The 20,972-nt window shown below is 49.2% G+C and overlaps 1 protein-coding gene across 1 annotated transcript in view; it reads right to left on the reverse strand.

Annotated features, from left to right (window-relative positions):
- Window positions 1–4,396: 4,396 nt before the first annotated feature.
- ASTN2 (astrotactin 2) overlaps window positions 4,397–20,972 on the reverse strand; it is a 269,480-nt gene continuing 252,904 nt past the window's right edge. Inside the window, 3 exon segments of the mRNA XM_030461317.1 lie at window positions 4,397–5,359; window positions 11,825–12,008; window positions 13,125–13,225. Of these exon segments, the coding sequence (XP_030317177.1) occupies window positions 5,122–5,359; window positions 11,825–12,008; window positions 13,125–13,225 (523 nt within the window). The 3' untranslated portion in view covers window positions 4,397–5,121.

Raw genomic sequence — 20,972 nt, forward strand, 5'->3', positions numbered from 1 at the left:
ATAAGCAGGTTCTTTTCAACACATCACCCTAATCACATGGTCTTTCCCAACCCCAGTTGCCACTGGGTTTCCATGAGGTGTGAATGTTCCATGCCACAGCAGCTGCTTAACAGACTTGGAAAGATGGGAGGGTGGGCAGGAGCAGTGAAGGGAATCCTTTTTATTGCCCACTTGGTTAATACTGCAATGCTCAAATTTTCCACCCAAGCACTTAAAGCCTCCAGACCCCTGCAGCACCATATGAAATGCCAAACCTGAAGCATTTAACCCGTTCCTCAAAGCTTTTGCAGTTCCTTGTGCCTGAGAGGCACTTTGAGCCCTCTGGGCACAGCCCTGCAAGTCTCAGCCCTGTGAACAGCACTTGAAGGGATGGAACTGCCCAGGACATGTCCCCTGCCCCTCATGGTGGGACTGTGCACCATGGTCCATCCTGGCTCAATGTCACGGCCATCAGCACTTGGGTAGACAGGCAGGCCAAGTGTGCTTAGACTAGGAACCAACAATAATAACAGCAACAACCTAGAAAACCTTCCCCTTTGTTTATTGCAGCACACAGAAATGTTTCACCTTGGTGATGCTCAGCTTCTGGAAAGCTGGTTCTGACTCTGGTCCAGCAGGTACAATGTGCTGTTTATATCCTTCCAAAGTGTGAGCTGTCAGGCCACCAAGACAGCTGTCACATCACAAGGCATTGTCATGACTAAGCATTAATCTTATTTCAAGACTTTGTCCACATCAGGCACCCCTTCCCACGCTGGGGAGGCCCTGGGCTTCCCACTCTGGCACTCCCTTGGCTCCTTCCCCAGTCTCAGCAGAGCCTCATCCATCCAAGCAAAAAAAATAAAAAATACAAATAAATCAATTAAAAAAAAAAAAAAAAAAAAAAAAGAGCAAAAAGCAGAAACCAACCAACCAAATAAAGGAGCAAATGCAGTACTTGATGCCAGAGGCTTTTGCTGTGGGAAGAAGCTGTCCCAAAGCAGAGTGTCACCAGCAGCACAGCAACCCAAACAATCAGCCCCTCTGTGATGAGGGTGGGGAACCATGGCCATGGGGACAATGGGGATTCTTCAGGGCTGAAAGGGGCCCCTGAAAGGGGCAGCCCCAGGAGGGGGACCTGTGGCACCTCTGAGCTGCCAAGCAAGTGGCAGATCTGGGGGTGCCCTTGAGAAGGGTATGTGCCCCCTGGGATGCTCAAGGGGTGCTAAAAGTGGCAGCAAATAGGTTTGTTAAAAGCAAGAGTGTGAACACACCTACAGTGAAGAGTGAGCAGCCCCTGCAGAGAACCCACCTCCTGGTGCTGAGCTGGAGTTTCTGGAGTGCTGGGGTGCCCATGGAGGGTGAGAGCAGGACCAGGCTGCACAGGAAGAAGCAGACACCCTGCAGACACCCATGGCTGCTCTGTCAATGGTGCTACCACACATGCACTCACTGCTAAGGCACATGGAGGAGGTTGTTCCTTTTGATCTGAACTCACCCTCAAGATGGTGACACCACCCAGGAGCCATGGATGCCAAGTGACACTTCCCTGCTCATGCCAGCAGGCAAATAATTTCAGCTTTTCAAATGGATGTGGCTAGTTTATCGACCGAACCTGGATGATGGCATCTTCTTGTCTCTCTCTGCTCTCACTTTTTCATGTTTCCTCCACTTCTTGGTATTCCTTTCTGCTCAGGACAGTGTTGGCCTCTGCTGTGCCAGAGCCCAGCAGGTAGCACAGCAAGCTCAGGGTATAGGGTGGCAAGAAGAACCCACTCCTGGGGTGGCAGCAAATTGTTTTGGAGCAAGGATCCCTTTGCCCAAAGGGAGCCAGAGGAATGGTAGGGGGGAGGAGGATGTGTGTGTGCACTTCAGGGCACGCATCCTGCTGCCAGTGTTGCTGGGCTGTGACTACAACTGTTTATCTTGAAAGCTGGAGGGTAACATTCTCCAAAGTTTCCAGAAAATACAGACCCTTCTTTTCAGCTGCACGCTGGCAGATGTGTAACCTCGACAAATTCCTTGGTTTTGTTTGGCTTGGGTACATGGTGCCAGGTAGCATCATTGGCCAGAGGCTCTTCTGGCTTTGATCTGGGAGCTAGGTGTGCTTCTCGACAGGTTAATAGCTGTCAAACTCCACAGCCTTCCTGACTGGGAGTCTAGACTCTTCCACCTGCTGTGTACACATGAACACAGACTTCCACACAGCTTGCTCTGTACACGTACCAGGGTACAGCAGCCAACCTCACTGTGGATGCAAAGAAAAACTCTTCAGCAGCCTTCCAAGGTAAGCAGCAGAAGTGAAGCCCCTGGCCTTCAGCAGCCACAGCTGCAGCCTGGAGCCCAGGGGACTGACTGCCAGCCTGTCCCTCTGCTGCTTCTGGTTTGTTCCCAGAAGTCATGGCTACCAGAGCTGAAGATCTCCTTGCCATCGGTGTTTTCAGCCAAATAGCCTCATGCTACAAGTTTTGACCCTTTCCCCAGAAATAAGTGGAGGAACTCATTGAATGGAGAAGAACATGCTGAAGGGCACCCAGCCAGCTGCCTTCTATGTTGGGTGCCATCTGATATTCCTCATGCCTAGCACCTGAGTCATGATATGCAGGAGTCCCATGAGTGGCTTCAGCCCCATCACATCTCCAGCTGCCTTCAGCCCCACCAGAGGGGTTACAACAAATATGAACCATGTCCATCAGGTTGGTCAACCCCAGCTCCAGCCTGCAATGAAACTGCAGTGCTGGTCCCCCCTGCAGCAGACAAGCTCGGGGCTTTTACAAGAAATGAATCATCTCTGAACAACAACAACAACAAAACAAACAAAACCCAAACAAAACCTAACACCAAGTTTGGAAAATGCAGGGAGAGGCACAGCTGCTGGCCAGAGACTTGAGAACACAAGGTGGCTTCAAAGCACCTGGAGGTGCACCCAGCAGCAACTCCCTGTTGGGCCATGCCCTGTGGGTGCTCCTGGCCCTTGTGGTCCCGAAGTGTGGGGGGGACCTGTCCTGTGGGGTGATGGAGCCACCACCTTCTCTGAAGCTACTTGGAGGGGAGGACCAGTCCTAGAAAATCTGCATCAGCACCTCCAGAGATCCCTCAGTAATGTGTACACCATGACATGGCAGCCAGAATAACACCACAGTGCCAGAATCACCAAGCCTGGCACTGACACACTTTGTTTTACACAATAGCAAAGCTGAAGAAATATCACCTCACCTCCCTCTTGCTCCAGGGTCTCCTGGTTCACGAGGTGCAAGGTCTATGATCTCTGGCACCCCTCCAGCTCACACACCTACTGTAGGCATGGATGCTGCTGAGGGCCATGCCAGGGCTCAGCAGCTCTGGCTGAGCAAATGCAAGTCACTGTCACCTCCTTCAGCACCTCAACAAAACTCTGTGACCACCAGCAGCCACCAAAAGGCAAAGGGATTTAACATATGTTTTAACACATGGGACCATGGTATCATGTCCATGAGCCTTGTTCTTCAAGTGGCACAGTGGTTATAGCCCAGACCCACAGTGTCACTTTCCTCTCCCTCTCTGCCAGAAAAAGGGACTGAGATTAAAAACTGAAGACCACCTGCAATACTTGATCCACAGGCTGCTACATCAAGGTAAAGTTTTCTGTCAGCTCCAGCAGGACTTTGATCAGGTACTGGCTGCCTTCCCAATGTGCATGCTCAAGGTGGCACAAGACAAATGAAGAGGCATAACCAAGGCAGGGGGCAGGTTGGGAGAAACAATTAGAATTACTTGAGGGGTTGCAAATCAGGCAGTTTTAGCTCAAGAAGAAAAGATCTCTGGCTGAACTTCCTCCACATCAAATCCTGCACCTTTGGTTTCAAAACATTTTGATTATGAAACTCACCTCCTGCTTGTTTGCTTTTATGCTGAAGAGTTAAATAACCAGAAAAAATAAACAAAACTGTTTGCTTTGGGCTGACTGAACTGATCCATAGAGGCCATGCAGTTCCCTTTCCCCCATCCAGGTTTGTTGTTTTGCTTTAAAAAGAAAACGTGATAGCTTTGAGCTGATCTGAATTTTGTTCCACCCTCCACCTCCCCCCCACCCTCCCACACTTTCTGGTTTGGCTACCAGGCTGAGAAATCCATTACCCACAGGGAGCCCAGGCCAGCCTAACCCACATCTGACAGTAAAAGAAACCAGACTCTCCATGTCCTTTCAGCCTCTGGCTTCCTTCTTGGGCTTTCCCACACGCCTCCAGCTCACACCAGAGCTGGTGGCCAAGCTGGGTGTTAAGGAAGCAGAGGACCCTAAGCAGCTCTGGAGGTCAGCACCAGTGTCAGATACAGCCGTTCATCTCAGCCACTTCTCACCTCTGGACAGCCATGGGGTGATGTCCTCTCTGGTCCAGAAACTCTTCAAAGTACCCGGCAGCGGTGACATGGTGTCAGGAAGAAACACCAAGGAACCAACCAAAGATGGACTTCATATGAATCTTTAATGCACAGAACCAGCTGCTGGGAGCCTTGCAAACGAAGGCTGCACATGGAACCACTCCACTTGGGCCACTTGGGGTGGTCCAAAAGCCCAGCTTGCTGGCATCAACCCGGCACCTGCCTGCCATCCCCCACTGGGACCTTCGCGGTGTCACCAGCCACCCGCGCCACCTCCTCCTGCCATCCCTGGCCACCCTAGCAGCAGGGCCCCTTGCCCCACAGCTCCTGCCTAGCAGCAGGGCAGGCAGGGTAGGCAGGGAGTGGGTCACCCTGTGGCCAGCAGCTCCCCTCCAGCTGGCCCTGACCTCGAGAGGGCATCTCCTCCTCCCAGGTTTTTTTGGAGCGTGTAGTCCAGGAAATTCAGTAAGAAAAGATTAAAAAGGAGAGGCTTTTATGCAGAGTCAAACCAGGTAATTTCTTTGTTTTTGTTGTTTTGTTTTCCTCTTGAAAAATTAAAAAAAAAAAAACCAAAAAAAAAAGGAAAAGAAATTAAAGTCCAACGTGCTGATTTCTTGTTTCTCTGCTGTCTGTGTGAGAAAGTCCTGTTTGGCCTCGCTGTCCCCTTCCACCCCCTTCCAAACAATGCCCGACCCCAAGATCCCACCAGCCTCTCAGCACATCACGAGTCCTTGACTCCTTGGAGTCCCTCGGCCTCCCACAGCTCCAGGCCCACACCTTCTCTCACCGCCCCTTGGACTCCCCATAGGTGTTGCGCAGCATGGAGACCATCTTCTCCTCACACAGCACTTTGGTGTCCTTTAGGATGCTGTACCAGACCATTCCAGGTGGTCGGACTTCTTCGCTGCGGCAGAACAAGTAGGGCATGGTCTCCGTGCGGCTCTGGATGTAGGCGCTGCGTAGCAGGGTGGAACAGTGGCTGCTGACCTTCTCCAGCCTCCTGAGGATCAAGTGTGCCTTCCTGGAGGGGACAGAGATGGAGACAGAGCAGGGCGAGCAATGCTAAAAGGAAAGCAGGCAACAGGCCTTTTGAGTTCTGCCACCAGCTCCGTATTGTGACAAAAAAAGGATGTGATGCGTTGCCTAAACCATTATCTTTCCTGTTTCAAATGGAGAGAAGCTGTTTTGCCCCAAAGTTTGGGGTATATCTACTATTTCACAGCATCTGGTCAACAGAGCTGGAGGGACCTCAAGTCTGACACACTAGAGCAAATAGGGTGCCCTGGGGACACTGTTTGGCTATATGGTCATCACCATAGCCCCTGGCAATCTCCAGCATATGTGCTGACCCCCCATGAACCCTGGTGAGACCTCCCCCCAGCACTCTTCTGCTCCTGACCAATGAGCCCAGCCCTCCTTTTCTTGTTTTCCCAAATGTCCAGGAGGCAAATGGCCCAAAAGGACTGACACCAGAAGAGAGAGGAAAAAAACCACAACACATTAAGACAAAACAAAATAAATCCATAAGAAACCAAGAATCCCCTTGTGGGAGTCTGCGAAGTGCTAAATCAAACAAAGGGAGGGGAAGAGGGTTTACTTCAGTGGTCTGAAAGTCTCAAGATCACAGATTATTTCCTCTCCCTCTGGTGCCACAGGAAAGCTCTGGATTGGGTGTTAGGGGATTTCACAGTTCCTGCAGGAATGTAAATTCCTGATAATGACATGACAGGAGCAGAGCTGTCAGTCAGCGAGGGATAAACATGGGGATTATTTGATTATGAAAGTGGAGGGGTGGTGCAGCCCAGGCTATGAGCTCCCAGCTGGATGGGGGGAGTGCTGGGAGCTTAATGTGTCCAGACACCCCCAGGCACTGGGAAGGGCTGACCAGAGCCACCTCGGCACCAGAGCAGAGGGCAGAGACAGGGGCAGGAGGCAAGAGGACATCCCAACATCCCCAGCTGCCTACAGACCTCTCTTTCCAGAGGGGGAAGGCTGGATGAAAGGCTGTAAGAAACCACATGGAAAACTTCCCTGCTCCTCTCTGGTGGTGATGGGTTGAGGGTCAGCTTTCCAAGGGGAGAAAAGAGTAACTGGAGTTGGCCCTTCTTGGACAATACTACTTGGTCTCCATGTATCATTTTAATCAATAAAGACAAGCCCAGGTGGGCAATTTGAGCCTCATTACAATACACACAGATTATAATAATGATGTCATGGAGTGACAGCCCAGCTCTGACAGAACACCTCTCTACTCTCTGCAGCAGCCACCTGACCATCTACAGCACATTGTGCTCCCATGAACAGCCAGACATGACACAGTGCCAAGGCAGGGACTCTCCAGCACACACCTACACACCTAAGCTCTTCTCTTCCTCTTCTCCCTTCCCACCACTTCACCTTTCTGCTACCCTCCATATATTTCCTCACCCATCTCTCACTTCTCTCCCAGACAACCTGCCTTTGCCTCTATTGCCTTGGTTTCACTCTGCCTTCTTGTTTTCATTCCTTCTCCAGAATACTTCCAAGATACTCTGGATTTTGCTAAAAACTAGCATGCTGTCCTTGCTTCCTGTTACATACTTAGGTTTGTATCCAGGCAAACATTCCCACTTGTGAGGAGCAGCTCAAGGTTGGCAAAAAGTCCAGGAGTGAAACCACCCAGACCTGGTGATGTCTCATGTGCAGAAGGCTGTGCTGCTCGTGGAGATGGTTTCCATATACTTGCTGTATTTCTAGGTCTGTTCTGTGCAGTGGGTCCCAGGAAAGAACTGATGTTTAAGGGTGGCATGCAGCAGATGATGGGTTTGCCTATGAGGATGCTGAAACTGCACCATGGCCAAGAAAGAGACATGGTGATGGGAATCAGGCCCTTTGCTTTCTGTGTCTTGTGCCAAAGCCTCATTTTTGATGGGTTTTGCTGCTTTGACTCACTTATTTCAGTGGGGTAATGAAGCCCTGTGTAAATGTTAGATTTAGCTTTTGGCTGTCAGCTGTTCCCTCTTAAAAAAAAAAAAAAAAAAAAAAAAAAAAAAGGGAAAGAGAGACAGAGGGTGAGGGGAGGGGTGAGAAAGAGAGAGAGGCTTTCTGGTGAAGGCTGGGTAATAAATTACAGGAGCAGTTCTTGGGTTGCCAATTTAACATCATAAATCACACCCTGGGTATTACCCAAGTGCTCCCTGTGGAAGGCTGTCGGGTCAGAACGACCACCTTTTCAAATACTGGAAATGAAATCTTCCTAAATGCTGACCAACCTCATCCCTGCCAGGAATGGTAATTTATTGCCTTATTAAAGGGCAAGAATTGGGAGAGGATGATAGGGGAGTGAGCGAGGGGGGGAATCACTCTACTGTGGCCAGACCCCAAGCTTTCAGCCCCCAAAGGGATGCAGAGCACCCCTTCCCCTCACCCCACAGCCCAGCTGGGGAGTGCTCCCCACATTGACATGAGCCAGCAGTGCCCTCCCCCCTGCCACCACTGGGGCTGTTGTTTTAAGTTGGCACCAGCCAGGGCCTGATTCTGGTCTCCACTTCCATGACAGATTAAGAGGGTCACAGCCATGGTCAGAAATGATGGAGAGGGGGATTTAAAAACAGTGATGGCTCTAGGAGGCTGCTTCCCTCAGCAGTACTTTGTGCCACAAGAAAGAGAGGGTGATGGGTATCTGCTGCAAGGGCACTTTCTGAGGGTTCATACAATGACCACGTGAAGGAATGTGGTGAAGTGATTGCCCAGGAGACAGGGCACCAAGGTCCTTGGTTGCCAGCCCCAGCTTTGCAAGGATCCAAGAGCAGGAGACACACTACCTCCTGCTCTGCCCTGCCCCAGGGGTGCTCCCACAGGGACATTAGATTTGTCCCTTAGCTGCACAGGGAACAGTCATCACTCACTGTACTGGTGTGGGATGAAAACACATCTGGAGCGAGCAAAACCCTGCCCTATCTCACCTAGGAGGAAGGTGATAAATGAGAATGAACCAACATGAATGATGAAGCACAGAAGACTGGACACCTGAGCTGGAGGGAAGGATGAGAATCGTGGGACTGCTGCAGGGAGAGAGTGGCTGCCTGGCTGCTCTGTTCTCATATGGGACAATTTTGTCATAAATTCAGATTTTTCCCCTCTACTGAGAAATGACCTGGGTCTCTCAGACCCTCATGTGGGAGGACAATGAGACCGGGACTCGATGGCCTCTTATCAGAGCCTCCCATCAGAACATTGCATTCTCCCTCAGTACCAGAAGGCTCAGGAGCTGCACTGTGTCTTCTGCAGCATCCAGGCTGCCTGGGCCACTTGCTCAAGCAAAACAGAGACTGCAAACCCTGGGCTGAGGCCACATCCCAACCCCCTTGTTGCTGGCAGCCACAAGCAAGGGCATGGAAGGAAGATTTTAACTTAATTATTTGTACTCCTTTCCTTCTAAAAGCCAAGCCCTGTTTTAGCAGCAGTCTTTGGAATTGTCCTGAAAACACAGTAAGAAAAATAATAGAGAAATCTCCCCGTCGCTGTGTTAGGAAGCACTCTGGCTGCTCAGATCCAAAGGTCTGAATGCACAGTAGCATTCAACCTTCACTGCTTCAGACAAATTCCTCTGTTTTGTTGGAACAAATTAACTCTGTGAGATTCACTTGGTGTCTGTAAGAGGAACGGGGGGAGCAGGAAAGGGGTTGTTGTTGCTAAAGGAGACGAGCAGGATGAGGCAAGCCAGGTGCCAAGATGCTGCTGACCACAGAAAGTCCTGGGTTAGGGCCACCAATGAGCTAAGTTTTTAATGTCTCCTTAATATAAACGGTCTGGTTGGGACATCTGGCTGTCAGCGTGGCTTCTCACAAGCAGCTGTTTGCAGTAACCTGTGGCTTTCATGGAAACTGGGCTCACGAGGACTCCAGTGTGATGTATTTATTACACAGAGGCAATCAACTTCCCTCTTGTCACTCAGTTTTATGAGAGAACATTTACTGTAGAGCTGAGGCTCATCTGATAAACATTTCAAGGTACCAAAATGAATGTCCCCCTGGGAAGGAGAACAGTCTGTCAATTAAAATCCTGTTATGAGATGGCCTCCCTTGGCAAAGCCTCACTTGCCTCCCTCTACGTCAGTGCCTCTGTTTCTGTCCAAGCTCCTGAGAAGCAATGCTGGACAGCAGAGCTTTGCTCTTGTCAAGAGCCTGGCACCAGCTGCTGCAGCATTTATAGATGCTTCCCCTTGGCTCTAAGTCCTTTATTTCTCAAGTACAGAACAGGGGCACACAAGCCCTGCAAGGAGCTCATCTGGCTTGATGAGGAAGGCAGACAGAGGCTGAATTGAACACTGTCTCCAGATGTAGCTTGGTACAGAGTCGGGCGATCTAGGTGACTGAAATGTCACCTTGCAAATGGTAGAGCTCGATGCAGGTATCAGGTTAGATGCATCCTTCAGAAGTGCTGGATCTCAGGTAACAGAGGACATAAGGATGTGTAAGAAGATGCTGATGGTTCTCAGGGATTTAGAGAAAGAACAAATGAAAAGGACAAGCAAGTCTACAGTGTCACTGCAGAAGGAGGACAGGAGTGGGAAGGGTGAGAATGGCTCTGGGACAGAGGCTGATGAACTACCAAAGAAACTATGATCAAGGTCATCTCTGAGGAGGGCAAGCTCCTGGCCAGCCTGGATTTATGTCCAGGAGAGATGCAAACTGTTGTGGGGAGCTGTCATCCTGGCATTATGGACAGATCCCCAGTCACATCCAACAAGCACATAGGTGCAAGGGGGAGAGAAGGAAAATCTTTTCCAGTTCTTCATGGACTGCAGGACCCTATTCCTTCATCTTCCTCTGCTTCAGCTTCTCTGAGAACAACTTGTTAGATGAAGATGCTGGATGAACTCTGCCTCTAAAAGCTTCAAAGCAAGTCAAGGCTATTTGAATCCTCTAAGAGATCTCAAGATGTCCAGAAGGATACAGCTACTTCTGAACATTTCTTGCTGAATCTTTCCCAAGGTGCTCAGTGACAGCCTGGCCTTTGCTGGGATGCTGTGAGGACACTGCTGGGACACTGCCAGGACACCACCAGCCATCTAGGTACAATAAAGTTCACATAACTCTAATCTCTGAGTCTTGCACTGCACACTGGGGATTTGCAGATGCAGCCCCTCTGGAAAGGTCCCTTACTCACAGGAAAAAAGCCTCTCCCAGCTCTCCTCAGAACATGAAATGTGTAGCAAGCAGAGAATATTCGTAGCACAGGTAACAAATGAGGTGCTGTGTGCTTGCTGACAAACTTGTGTGGTGTAAGGGCACCATGGGGCTAAAATTTAGGAGGATCTTTCTACATCAGCAAACTTATTATTCTTTTGGGAGACAAGAAAGGTAGAAAAGGGAATTTTGGAAATATTTACAGTTTGTATGGCAACCATATACTACTGTGAGAATAAGTATATGTCAAAAAAAAAAAAAAAAAAAAAGAAAGAAATAGAAGGAAATGTCCACGAAACATACAGTTTTGAAGAGCCAAGGTTACTACATAGAGATTGACCCCTCTGATGATATCAAATAGTCAGTTTTCACTGCTGACCAGCATTTCAGCTCTGCCCTTCCAGGGGTTCAAAAGTGTCTTCATGTACAAATAACCCCCTGCAGCAGAGTATTGTCACACACAGCCCAAACCACACCAGCAGGTAGCAGGTGCCCAAAGCCACACGTGGGGCAAACTGCCCTCTCCTCAACTGTCCACAGGGAATACTGGTAAGGTGTGGAGGAAGCTGTCTAAATGCTGGATGGCAGAATGGATCTGTCCTGGATGCAGAATCCATCCCACTATGAGAGGAACAGTCCTGGAGGTCACATCCCGTTCCTTGAAATCAGTATTCTACCCCAAAAAACACCTAGGAGGGATTCTGCTGTGATTCTTCACATAGGTATTTACCATACACAAACCCTACAATATCAGGATGGACCTGCCCTGGATTCCTCAAACACCTCCCAGGAACACAGCTGCCTCTGTTCTGTAGCTCTTGATCCTAATGCTTGTCACGTTCCACAGCACTTAAAACATTCCCACCTGCTGCATTTTTGCTTCATTCCCTCTATCACCCTTTCCAGTATCCACCCTTCAGTTAATCAGGGCATCCTTGAGCCCTGGGTAGCCATGGCCCCATCCCATGGCTCTACAACTGAACAGGATTTGACTCAGTCTCCCTTTACACTCTGTTCCAGGCTTAATTTATACCCTTTGCCCCCATCTCCTCACTTCTCCAATGCACCCAGCTCAGCTTCAGTATTCCCCTCCTGGTTCAGGAAGGTTGCTGGATGTTCCACACACATTCATCCAAAGCCCACACAACCATTAGATGTCCAAGAAGCATTCACCCAAAGACAGAGCAGGACCTGGTGGTCCTAGCACATGGAAGTACAGCTTGGTGAACACCAACAAGGGACTTCTCTCAGCTAAGAGGAGAAGGCAAAAAGCCAGTTGCCAGCACAAAGGAGGACACAGGGAAGGGACAAAATACCTGGGGCCCAGCTCGTCCTCACTGCGCCAGACAAAGTCTCCAAACTTCTCATAGTGGGAGTTGTAGTGGTGCTGGACTCGGAAGAGCATGGAAGCAGAGACTTCCATCAATGTGTTGTAGGCTGTCTGCTGCTCCTTCCCACTGGTGTAGCCATTGTAGAGGTTGTAGATTTTGTCAGCTATCTCTGGAAAGGATCAGGGGGACGGGGTTAATGAACAGCCAGAAGGTGCCAACACAGGAGGAGGAGCGAAGCCTTTGGCAGGGCTGGCAGGAGAGGCGGGCACTGGGGATGCTGCCAGTCCCTTGGGGCTGCCTGCAGCAGGGCTCAGCAATTCTTCAGGCTAATCCTGCAGCCCCAAAGACTCCAGCAATACTCCATGAAGGAAGGAGAGGAGGAGGGTTGTTAGCATGGGCAGACACAGCCTTATCCTCCCAGGTAGGGCTGGCAAGCTCCTCCCTAATTCCCCAAACCGAAAGCCACTGAACAGCTCTGATGCTGAAGGGTAGGAAGAATCCAGCACCATTGGAAGCAACATGCCAGAAACACAGCCCATCAATGTTGTGGGCACCTACTGGAGCAGCTCAGATGTGTTCAGTAGGAGGGTGCACTTCCTGCTGTAGAAAAAGCTCTCTTTTTGGAAATGAAAAAACCCTCATTTCCTTCCTTTTCTTCCATTTGCTTATTTTTCCTGGGAATGCTTATTAATAATGTGGAACAAAGCAGTAATCAAAACTTTCTCCTGTGTGTTTTTCAAAATAGAAAGCAAGCAAGAAAGAAAACAGGTAACCTGCCTTTCACCTAGAGGAATCTTTTTAAATTTGAAAGCAGACAAGCACTCGAGGCATAAAAACAAATGGGATTGGTCTCAAAACTGGAAAATGCAAATGTGCAAAAGTGGCTGGGCTTTTACTGGTGTTTCAGAATGAAACCAGCTGTCACCTTCACACTTTTAAGCACCCAGAGCTGACAACATCCCTGTCCTGGCTCAGCAAGGAGAGGTGGCTCTTTCTCCAGGTGGCTCTTGTATCCAATGCACATCATCCATGCATGAGGAAAGATGTCATGGCACAGGACCATGGGTGCCATCAGCTGCCCATTCAAGGGGGGACTTTGCTACTGGACACCCTTGCAGTATGTCACCCCTCCACAGATTAGCATCCCTGTGCCACTGGGTGGATTTACAAGAGCCTTCACACTGGGAGAGGAGGGAGTAGAGGGGCTTGCAGGAATACAATAAAGAGGGGAAAAGGAAAATTAGCAGGAAAAGTCTTGTGGAGAAGGAGGTGTCTGAACACTGACCTTCTGCCTTACTGTCATCCACCAGCGGGCAGGCTGTCCTCAGGGTGATGGTGCTCAGCTCTGAGTGTCTCCCTCGTGTATCCACTGCATACAGGGTAAATCTGGAAGGCAGAAAGGAAAAGGAAAATAATGTCTTTATCCCTCAGTCCCACTGTCAGGTTGTTATGGGAACTGGACTTCACAGGAAAGAAGGAAAATGTGATCCAGGCTCCTATCAGACAGTTGTGGCATCTCAAGGAGATGTGAGAGCATCTTGAGCTTAGAACAGAACACAGGGAAAGGAGCCAGGGCCAGGCCAAGCCGCCTTATCCCCATCCAGCATCTGTGGAGTTGTGCTCCCTCTTCCCCCAGCATCCCCAGAAGCTGCAGCTGCACCACTGCAAACAGATGCAAACAACTCTGGGGTTGCTTCACCGTGTGCTGGTACAAACACTGTAACACTGGGGTGTTTGCAAGCTGGGTTCCTCTCTGTCTCTCCTGAGAGCAAAGCAGTAATTCCTGCTGTAAGAGACCTCTGTGCTGACAAGTGACAGCTCATACACATCCTGCCAGTGGCCCTCGAGGTTGTTTTCTCCCTTGTTTCCTCACCAGGGTGGGGTTGGTAAAAGGGTGGGAATGATAATTTCACACTTGAAGCTAATGGAGAGCATCTGACCGTAAAACATGGGTTTTGTGCTGGATGAAACACTGAATAAACAGGCTGGGGCTGCATGGGGCATCCTGGGATGCCAAGCTCAGAGTCCTGGTCAGAGTATCAAAGCTCCAAAATGAGAATGCTTCTTCACAGCAGGGGTGACAATCTTCCATCCACTCTCCCAAAAAGCATATTTATTCACCCCGAGCCAGGCACAGAAACTTGAGCTGGCTTTGACAAAGCACAGGAGCTGGCTCCAAACCCCTTGGAGGTCTGAGATGCCTACCAGTGGGGTACCCAGCTCCTCAGAAATAACACAGCCCCCTCCTTATCCTAAGGTAAAACCAAGCAGCTCTTTTGACTGAGTGCAAAGAGGACATGAAAACTGCTGAAGCTTAAATAGGATTGAGACCACGAGGGATGTTTACTTAAGAAATGGCCCTAACTCCTCAGCATCTTTAAGAAGGGCAGAAGCAATGCCTCCCTTTTCCTCACCCCACACATGAGCACTCCCAGCCCCCTCTCCTCCCTGCACATCCCACGCTGTGCTGATAAGAGCTGACATTTGCACGGTAGCAGTTCCCAGAACAGGACATATTCTCTCCAAGCAATTAGCATTAGTTTCTTAACAATACTTGCTGTCTGAAAGGATGCCAGAAGACTGACAAGGAACTCACTTGCATATATGGAGAACTCCCATTTTTCATAAAGTTGGAGCATGCCGGGGATGCACGTGAGGAGCTCACCCAAGGAGATTCTATTTAATTCTTTGGCATGACATCATTTTCCTTAATTTACAAGGAATGTTGCTCAGAGTGAGAGCATCTCAGGAAGGATGTCCACAACTATGCAACTTCACAAGTACCACACACAGGCTGTTCTCCCGCTATAATTAAGGGACAGCAACACAGGACTGGGAGTAACATTGAATCCAGGGCAGGAGTCTCACTTCAGGGCTTTGCATCCCATCGCGGAGGTGGCACTGTCCCTCCTCCTGCTTTCACCAGAGGAAGGTTGAAGGTGAGTAAGGAATTCTGCTGCCATGATCAGCTTGGCAGCATGAATCCTCAGGTCCAGAAAGCAACAGGGGCACCCAGTGTTGGGTGTGGGAACCTCAGCCCTAGTGAGATGAGGAACTCCACTACAGGAGATCTGAGCAGAGATCCCAGGGGTCCTGTTACCCATCCAGGTGCTCATTGGTACAGGCATAACAAGCTGTAAGAGGGTTAACAAGCAGGTTACTGCTGTGAGCTGATCTCCATCCCCACCTGGGGTCATCTGCTGAGCTCCAGAGGCTGTGGTGATGTGTTTTATTTTTTAAATAGAAATATTTAAATATTTAAATATTTTCTTTTTTAAATAGGTGAACACAGCTAATGTGTAACCTCTGTTCTGTCTATAGCTGAGCAGTCAGGACAGCTCCATTAGCTCCAAAGCAATCAGTACCAGAACACTTTCCTTGAAAAACGTCTGACTTTCATCAAAACACAATTGTAATATACAGCAATTAGCACCCACATTACCTCCTGCATTGCCAGCAGGGTCAGGAGGGAGCAGCTCTGCTTGGCAGGAAGCTAAAGCACATCCACCCCTTTGGGCAACGTTAAGGTCCTGTGTTAGCCCTTGGACTTTTTCCCTCTGGCCAGCACACACAGAAACAAAGTCACTCAGCTGCAGTGAGCAAGAGCATCTGTACTAGTCAGGAGTCAGGCCTGGGTTAAAAAAATCAAGCAAGCCTTTCATTTCATCATGTTTTCAGATGACAAGAAAAAACCCAAACAACTCAAAATGTAAATGGAGAAAGATCAGAATCAAGGTTATTGGGTAAAAAAAATGCTTTCTTTCTTTTTTCTTGGTTTTTTTTTTTTTTTTTTTTAGAAAAAAAAATAATTGCTTTCCCTCACCTGAAAGTCTTCTTTCAAGATCCTCAGAGGAAAGTTTTGCATTTGCATCCACTCTGACTGAGATATTGTGGAATCACCACCAATAAATGCAGGTCAGGTGGCAGGGGGCAGCCCCGTGGTACACAGCCCTCCACAGCCCTCCTTCCAGCATGTGATCTCAGAAGGTTTTAACATTAACCATGGTCCAAAAGATCACCCTGAAGCACAGCAGTGTTAAGAGCTCTGTTTTATCAATGGTAAGCAGACATACAAGGTGAAGCATGGCTCAGTGACATGAAGTCTGGCAACTTGGGAGATGATGGTTTCCAAACTTGTTCTCAAACCACTTGACCATCCAGCCTCACCCAGCAAAACACTTTGATAGCCAGTTAATGGCACTGTGCAGAGGGCTGGGCATGACTTTTTTTCTTTAACTCCCAGAAATAGGCAATTAAGGGAAAAGACTGCAAGGATCTAGGGCTCACTGTAAACCTGGCATTAACAGGCAGCTCTTGCTGCATCTAAGAGAAACCCCACAGAAGATGCAGGTGAGGGGCTGCCCATGGAGATGGGACCAGTTGAGGGTCTGAAGAAGGCAGTGGGTGAGAGGAGAAGGAGGACCACTGCACAAGAGGGATGGGGATGTCTGCACAGAAAATCAGGGGAAAATCAAAGTGAACATGAGCAAGGGAGTGCACCTCTGCAAAGCTGGATGGAGATCCTCCTGCCATGCTTATGTCTCCATACAGTGCTTTGGGCCAAGGACCAAGGCAGGCAGCATCCCCACTAACAATGAGGGAGCTGCACCTGATTATACAAACCCTGATCATCTGTTCAAAAAAAAGGAAAAAAGAGGCCAAAGGGTGGTTCTGAGCATTTTGGCCAAGGCAGAGAGTGTCTGAGGTAACGTCAAAGCCAGAAATGAAAAGGTCTCAGACCCACACTCAGTGCATGAAGCCATGTCAGACAACCTGGAATACCATATGGTAGCTACCATCTGGCAGAGCCTCCTTCATAGCCTGAAGGTGTTTTGTTTAGCTGTAAACTTTCCCCACAATGTTTTCTCATGTTCTCCCTGTGCCTTCCAAAGGAGCTGGGACCTACCTGCTCCTGTCTCAGAGTTGATCCTCTGTTATCTGCACCTTTATCAACATCATACATGAACACTTCCTTGCTTTACTAGAAATAATGAGATAGATTTTGCCCAAAGAGATTCCAAAGAGCATTTCACCACTGTAAGCACACATGTTCTTGGCAGAGATCAGCCCCCCCATCTCTGGAAATGCTGCATCAAAACACAGTATATCAAGTGCTATACAGTGACACCACTTAAATTTTTACTACTAAATTCAAAATTATTGGGACCAGTAAGAAATTTTAGGGAGAGAGAGAAAGCAATTAACACGTGGCCTCATAAAATGTCAACACCATCCTTGTAGATACCCCATCTAATGCTGGCTGAAGCCTAGATTTTATCACTAGGCTTCTTGGGGGAGGAAGAGAAAGCAGAAGGAGGCTACTGCCTTGGTAGCTTTGGTTCCTGGAATCCAGTGGCTATGGAAGATTGTCAATTGTGTTTGGAAAAAAAAAGAATTTGAAAAAGTCCTTTCTCAATGTAGACAAAAAAAAACAAACTAAACCAACCAACCAACCAAAAAACCCCAAACCAAGCCAAACAAAAAACAATCAAAAAACCAAACAAACAAAAAAGAAAGCAAAAGACCAGAAGACAAAATTCTGAAGGCATGAAACAGTAAAGCTGAGAATGAGACTCCAGAGCATGTTATTTATTTACAGAGAACCACATCAGCTCATGTTTTTTTAACTCCCTCTCATGATGCTCATGATGTTTGAGAGCTTTACTCATGATCCTCATTTGCGGGAAGGGAGATAAATATTTCTGCATCTGACCTTCCTGAGCTGGGCAGCTGATGTCTTTATATCCTCCAGAGATAGCACAGGCATTCCTGCTCTGCCTCAGCCTTTGGGCTTATGCAGCTGCTCAAGGAGATGCCACACCACAAATGGGCTGCAAGGAAAAGGACCCAATAAGGAACCCAACAAGGAACCCACCAAGCAGACCTGCAGCTGTCGAGTACCAGAATGACCACAAGGAGCTGGCTAGATACCAAGGTGATGGCTGTAGGGCCAGCATGGGCTGTGCTATGGGGACCCCTGTGCCACGTGAATGGGGACAGGGCAGAGACATTGCTCCAGAGTCCAGTGTCACACAGGATTAGAGTTTCATGCTTTCTGAAGTGGTGCAACTGTAAATGGTTTGGCCCGCAGGGCTTGGCTGGAGCTTGGCTGATAAGCCTGAGTGTGATGCTTTGTTCCTGTGGCCATGAGACTGTTTTGTCACCAGACCCAGGGATCTTGGTTCAGGGCAGACCTGGCTGGTGTCCCACACAGGGCAGTGAATTTCCTCTCCCCTGGCAGCACAGGTACCACCACCTCTGATGCTGAGCATGAAGATACAAATCCTGATGTGGCTGAGGTCACATCACCTGGGTGCTATGTGCATGTCCTGCTGTCATCCTCTGGTTGGTCACAGCTTATCTGTGTCCTCAGCACAGCCAGAGGGTTCAGGGCTGACACACAACCACTGCTCACACACACACACACACACACACACACACACACACACACACACACACATCACTCCCTGCTTCTCCAGCCCTTCTGGCTTCCTGTTCCAGCCAAAAGACAATTGAGAGGCCTTCATTTAAAAGCCCTCAATGGACCAGATCTTTGCAACCCCTGTACCCCATCCCCAGGCTCAGGGCTGTGCTGTGGCTCAGGCATGTGTAGAGCAGAGCAGCCAGGAATGGTGCCACAAACACAGGTGGGTGGCAACACACCCCTTGGAGCTCCCTTGTACTGGGGGACCCACAAGCAGACACTGTCCTCTCCTGGCCTTTTAGTACCTTCAGCTCCCCAACACCCAGGTGAGGGGCTTGCTGGAGGCAGACTGGCAATGGGGAGACTGAGAGGGTATGTGTGTTTCTTTCTCCCAATGCTCAAAGCAGAGCATCAGCCTAGTGATTAGCAGCAGACCTTCATCTCACCATCTCTCTAAAAACATCAATAAATTCACATGAACAGTTTTCCTGAGGACTGTTCTTGCAAGGCAGGGGAGCCCAGGGGTGCTGTGGGGTGGAGCAGAGGGTGGGTGTTTTACCACCAGCTGCATGCCATAAGGTATGCATGGTCCACAAGCTCTCTGGGCACCCACCCCACTCCCCCCGTGGGCTCACAAATCTCCTGCTGAGCCTTCAGTGAGGGCCAGGGTGCAGGAGAGAGGCTTGCCTGCCAGCAGCAGGCTGGGCAAGCACAGAAAGGGTGTGTGTGTGTGCTTTGTGCAAGCATTTCCAATTCAGAAACCATTTCAATTAAAAAAAAAAAAAAAAAGAAAAAAAGAAAAGCGATCATCAAATCCAATAAAAAGCAGCCCATCCACACAAGCCACAGGAATGCAGCTTAGCTTATTGGCAACTCTTGTGATTTGAAATAATTAAGAAAGGTAAATGAGAACAACCCCCCAGGTCTCTGCAGCAAATAACAAGCAGACAATGAGCAGGGAGTGGTTTTTGGAAGGAAAGGATTTCTTGGTCTGCTTGGTGGATTCTTACTTCTGGCTGATTGCTCATCCCATGCCTGTGCCCGTGATGACACAGTGAGGTGGGACCCTGAGAGCCCTGAAGGGGTTGGGGACCTGGGCTAAGCTGTACAGGGCAGTGGACATGCTCATGCTGTCTCCCCAGGGCTGGGACTGTCACAAGTATTGCAGCAATAAAGCTACTGGTAGGGGGCACCTGACAGGGGCACAGGGCAGGGCTGGGGACCTCTGGCAGTGGTGGCACAGAGAGGGCAAGTCATGGTGGAAGAGGAGTTTCTGAGCAGCTGTGTGGTCCCAAGGGAGGTGAAACCAACCTGCTGTGGCCACCCAACTGATTGCTGTTGATGGATCACACACTTTCTGCAAAAGGACCAGCACTGCCATGGGTTACACTGCAATAAGGATAGAGCCAATAGTGCCACCTTGAACAAAACATCTTTTAGAAACCTCTCCTGGTAGAAAGTTACACCATCCAGGAAATTACCTTTTATAACCAAGCTTCTTTGAACCATTTGTGGCAGCTGACTCTGCTTCCCTCAGTGAGGTGGAGGAACAGGTTAGCAGCAACATCAGAGCATCGAAGCTTTGCCTCTATGCACATACACAAGCCTGTCAGGAAACTGTTCTCACAGTTCACACCTTTTTTTTCCAGGACAACAAATGCTGTTAGACAATCATTATCCTTCAACAAATGCCTCCCAACAATACCAGACCCCAGTTGTCAGCTGGAGAGAAATAAATGTACCTGCCTTTACATGCCTCAGGTGTCTGATGGCTTTTGAAGCATAGAAAGCAGCGCCAATCAAATCCTCCTGGCAGGAGGAAGATGCTCTGCAGAGTAAGAGGCTGCTTGATCAAGGAGACCTCTGGAAAAGGGCAGAGGAGATCTCTGAGACAGAGCAGATGGAGAAGTCATGGGGTTGAGCACAGGCCTACACAGCCACGGGGCCAGTCTGCTCTGTGGCAAGCCTGGCAAAGACACCAAGGGTTACCCACATGATGAGGTTACCCCAAGATGCAGATGAAGCCACGTCCAGGGTCAAAACTGTTGACTGAGAGTGTGGTATTTCTCATGGAAGGGGTGCAGTGTGGGACAGTGCCACCTTGGTGTCACAGAGTCCCACCATTGTGGGATGCCACCTCATATGGGTGTTCTGCAGCATCCATTGCACATCCCACAAACCCCACAACTGCCATGCACTGCTGCACAACAAGAGACAAACTAAAGCAGTATCAGATTGCCTTCTTACCCAGCACCTGGATTTGTCCACTGGAAGCTGGGTGGCACAGAGGAGATGACAAGAGGAAGGAGAGGCTTGTAAAAGACAAGGTTGACCCCAGATAGCATAAAGGAGGCAGGTTGGCTAAAATCATACATTCTTGAGAGCTGAGGGAAAATGCTGCTTCATGACCTTTGGCACTGGGTCAGGTTTCTGTGATGCCCTCTGTCTCTGAGCAAGAGACAACAGCAGGCAAGGTGTGAGTGCTGGTCCTCCCAGCTACCCTTGCACACGCAGAGGACACAGTGTGTCTGAGCCAAGTTACAACAGAATCACCCAGCTCTCACTCCTTACAACAGTTCATCAATCTCTTTTGGTTTCAGATCCCTGTTGAATGAAATCCAAAATAAGAATGAAAAGGGAAAGAAATACATTAATTACAAATAATTTCCTGACCATTTGACCTACTGCCTGGATCCATTGCATCTCTTC

The sequence above is a fragment of the Calypte anna genome, chromosome 17 (assembly GCF_003957555.1).
Source record: "Calypte anna isolate BGI_N300 chromosome 17, bCalAnn1_v1.p, whole genome shotgun sequence".
NCBI lineage: Eukaryota > Metazoa > Chordata > Aves > Apodiformes > Trochilidae > Calypte > Calypte anna.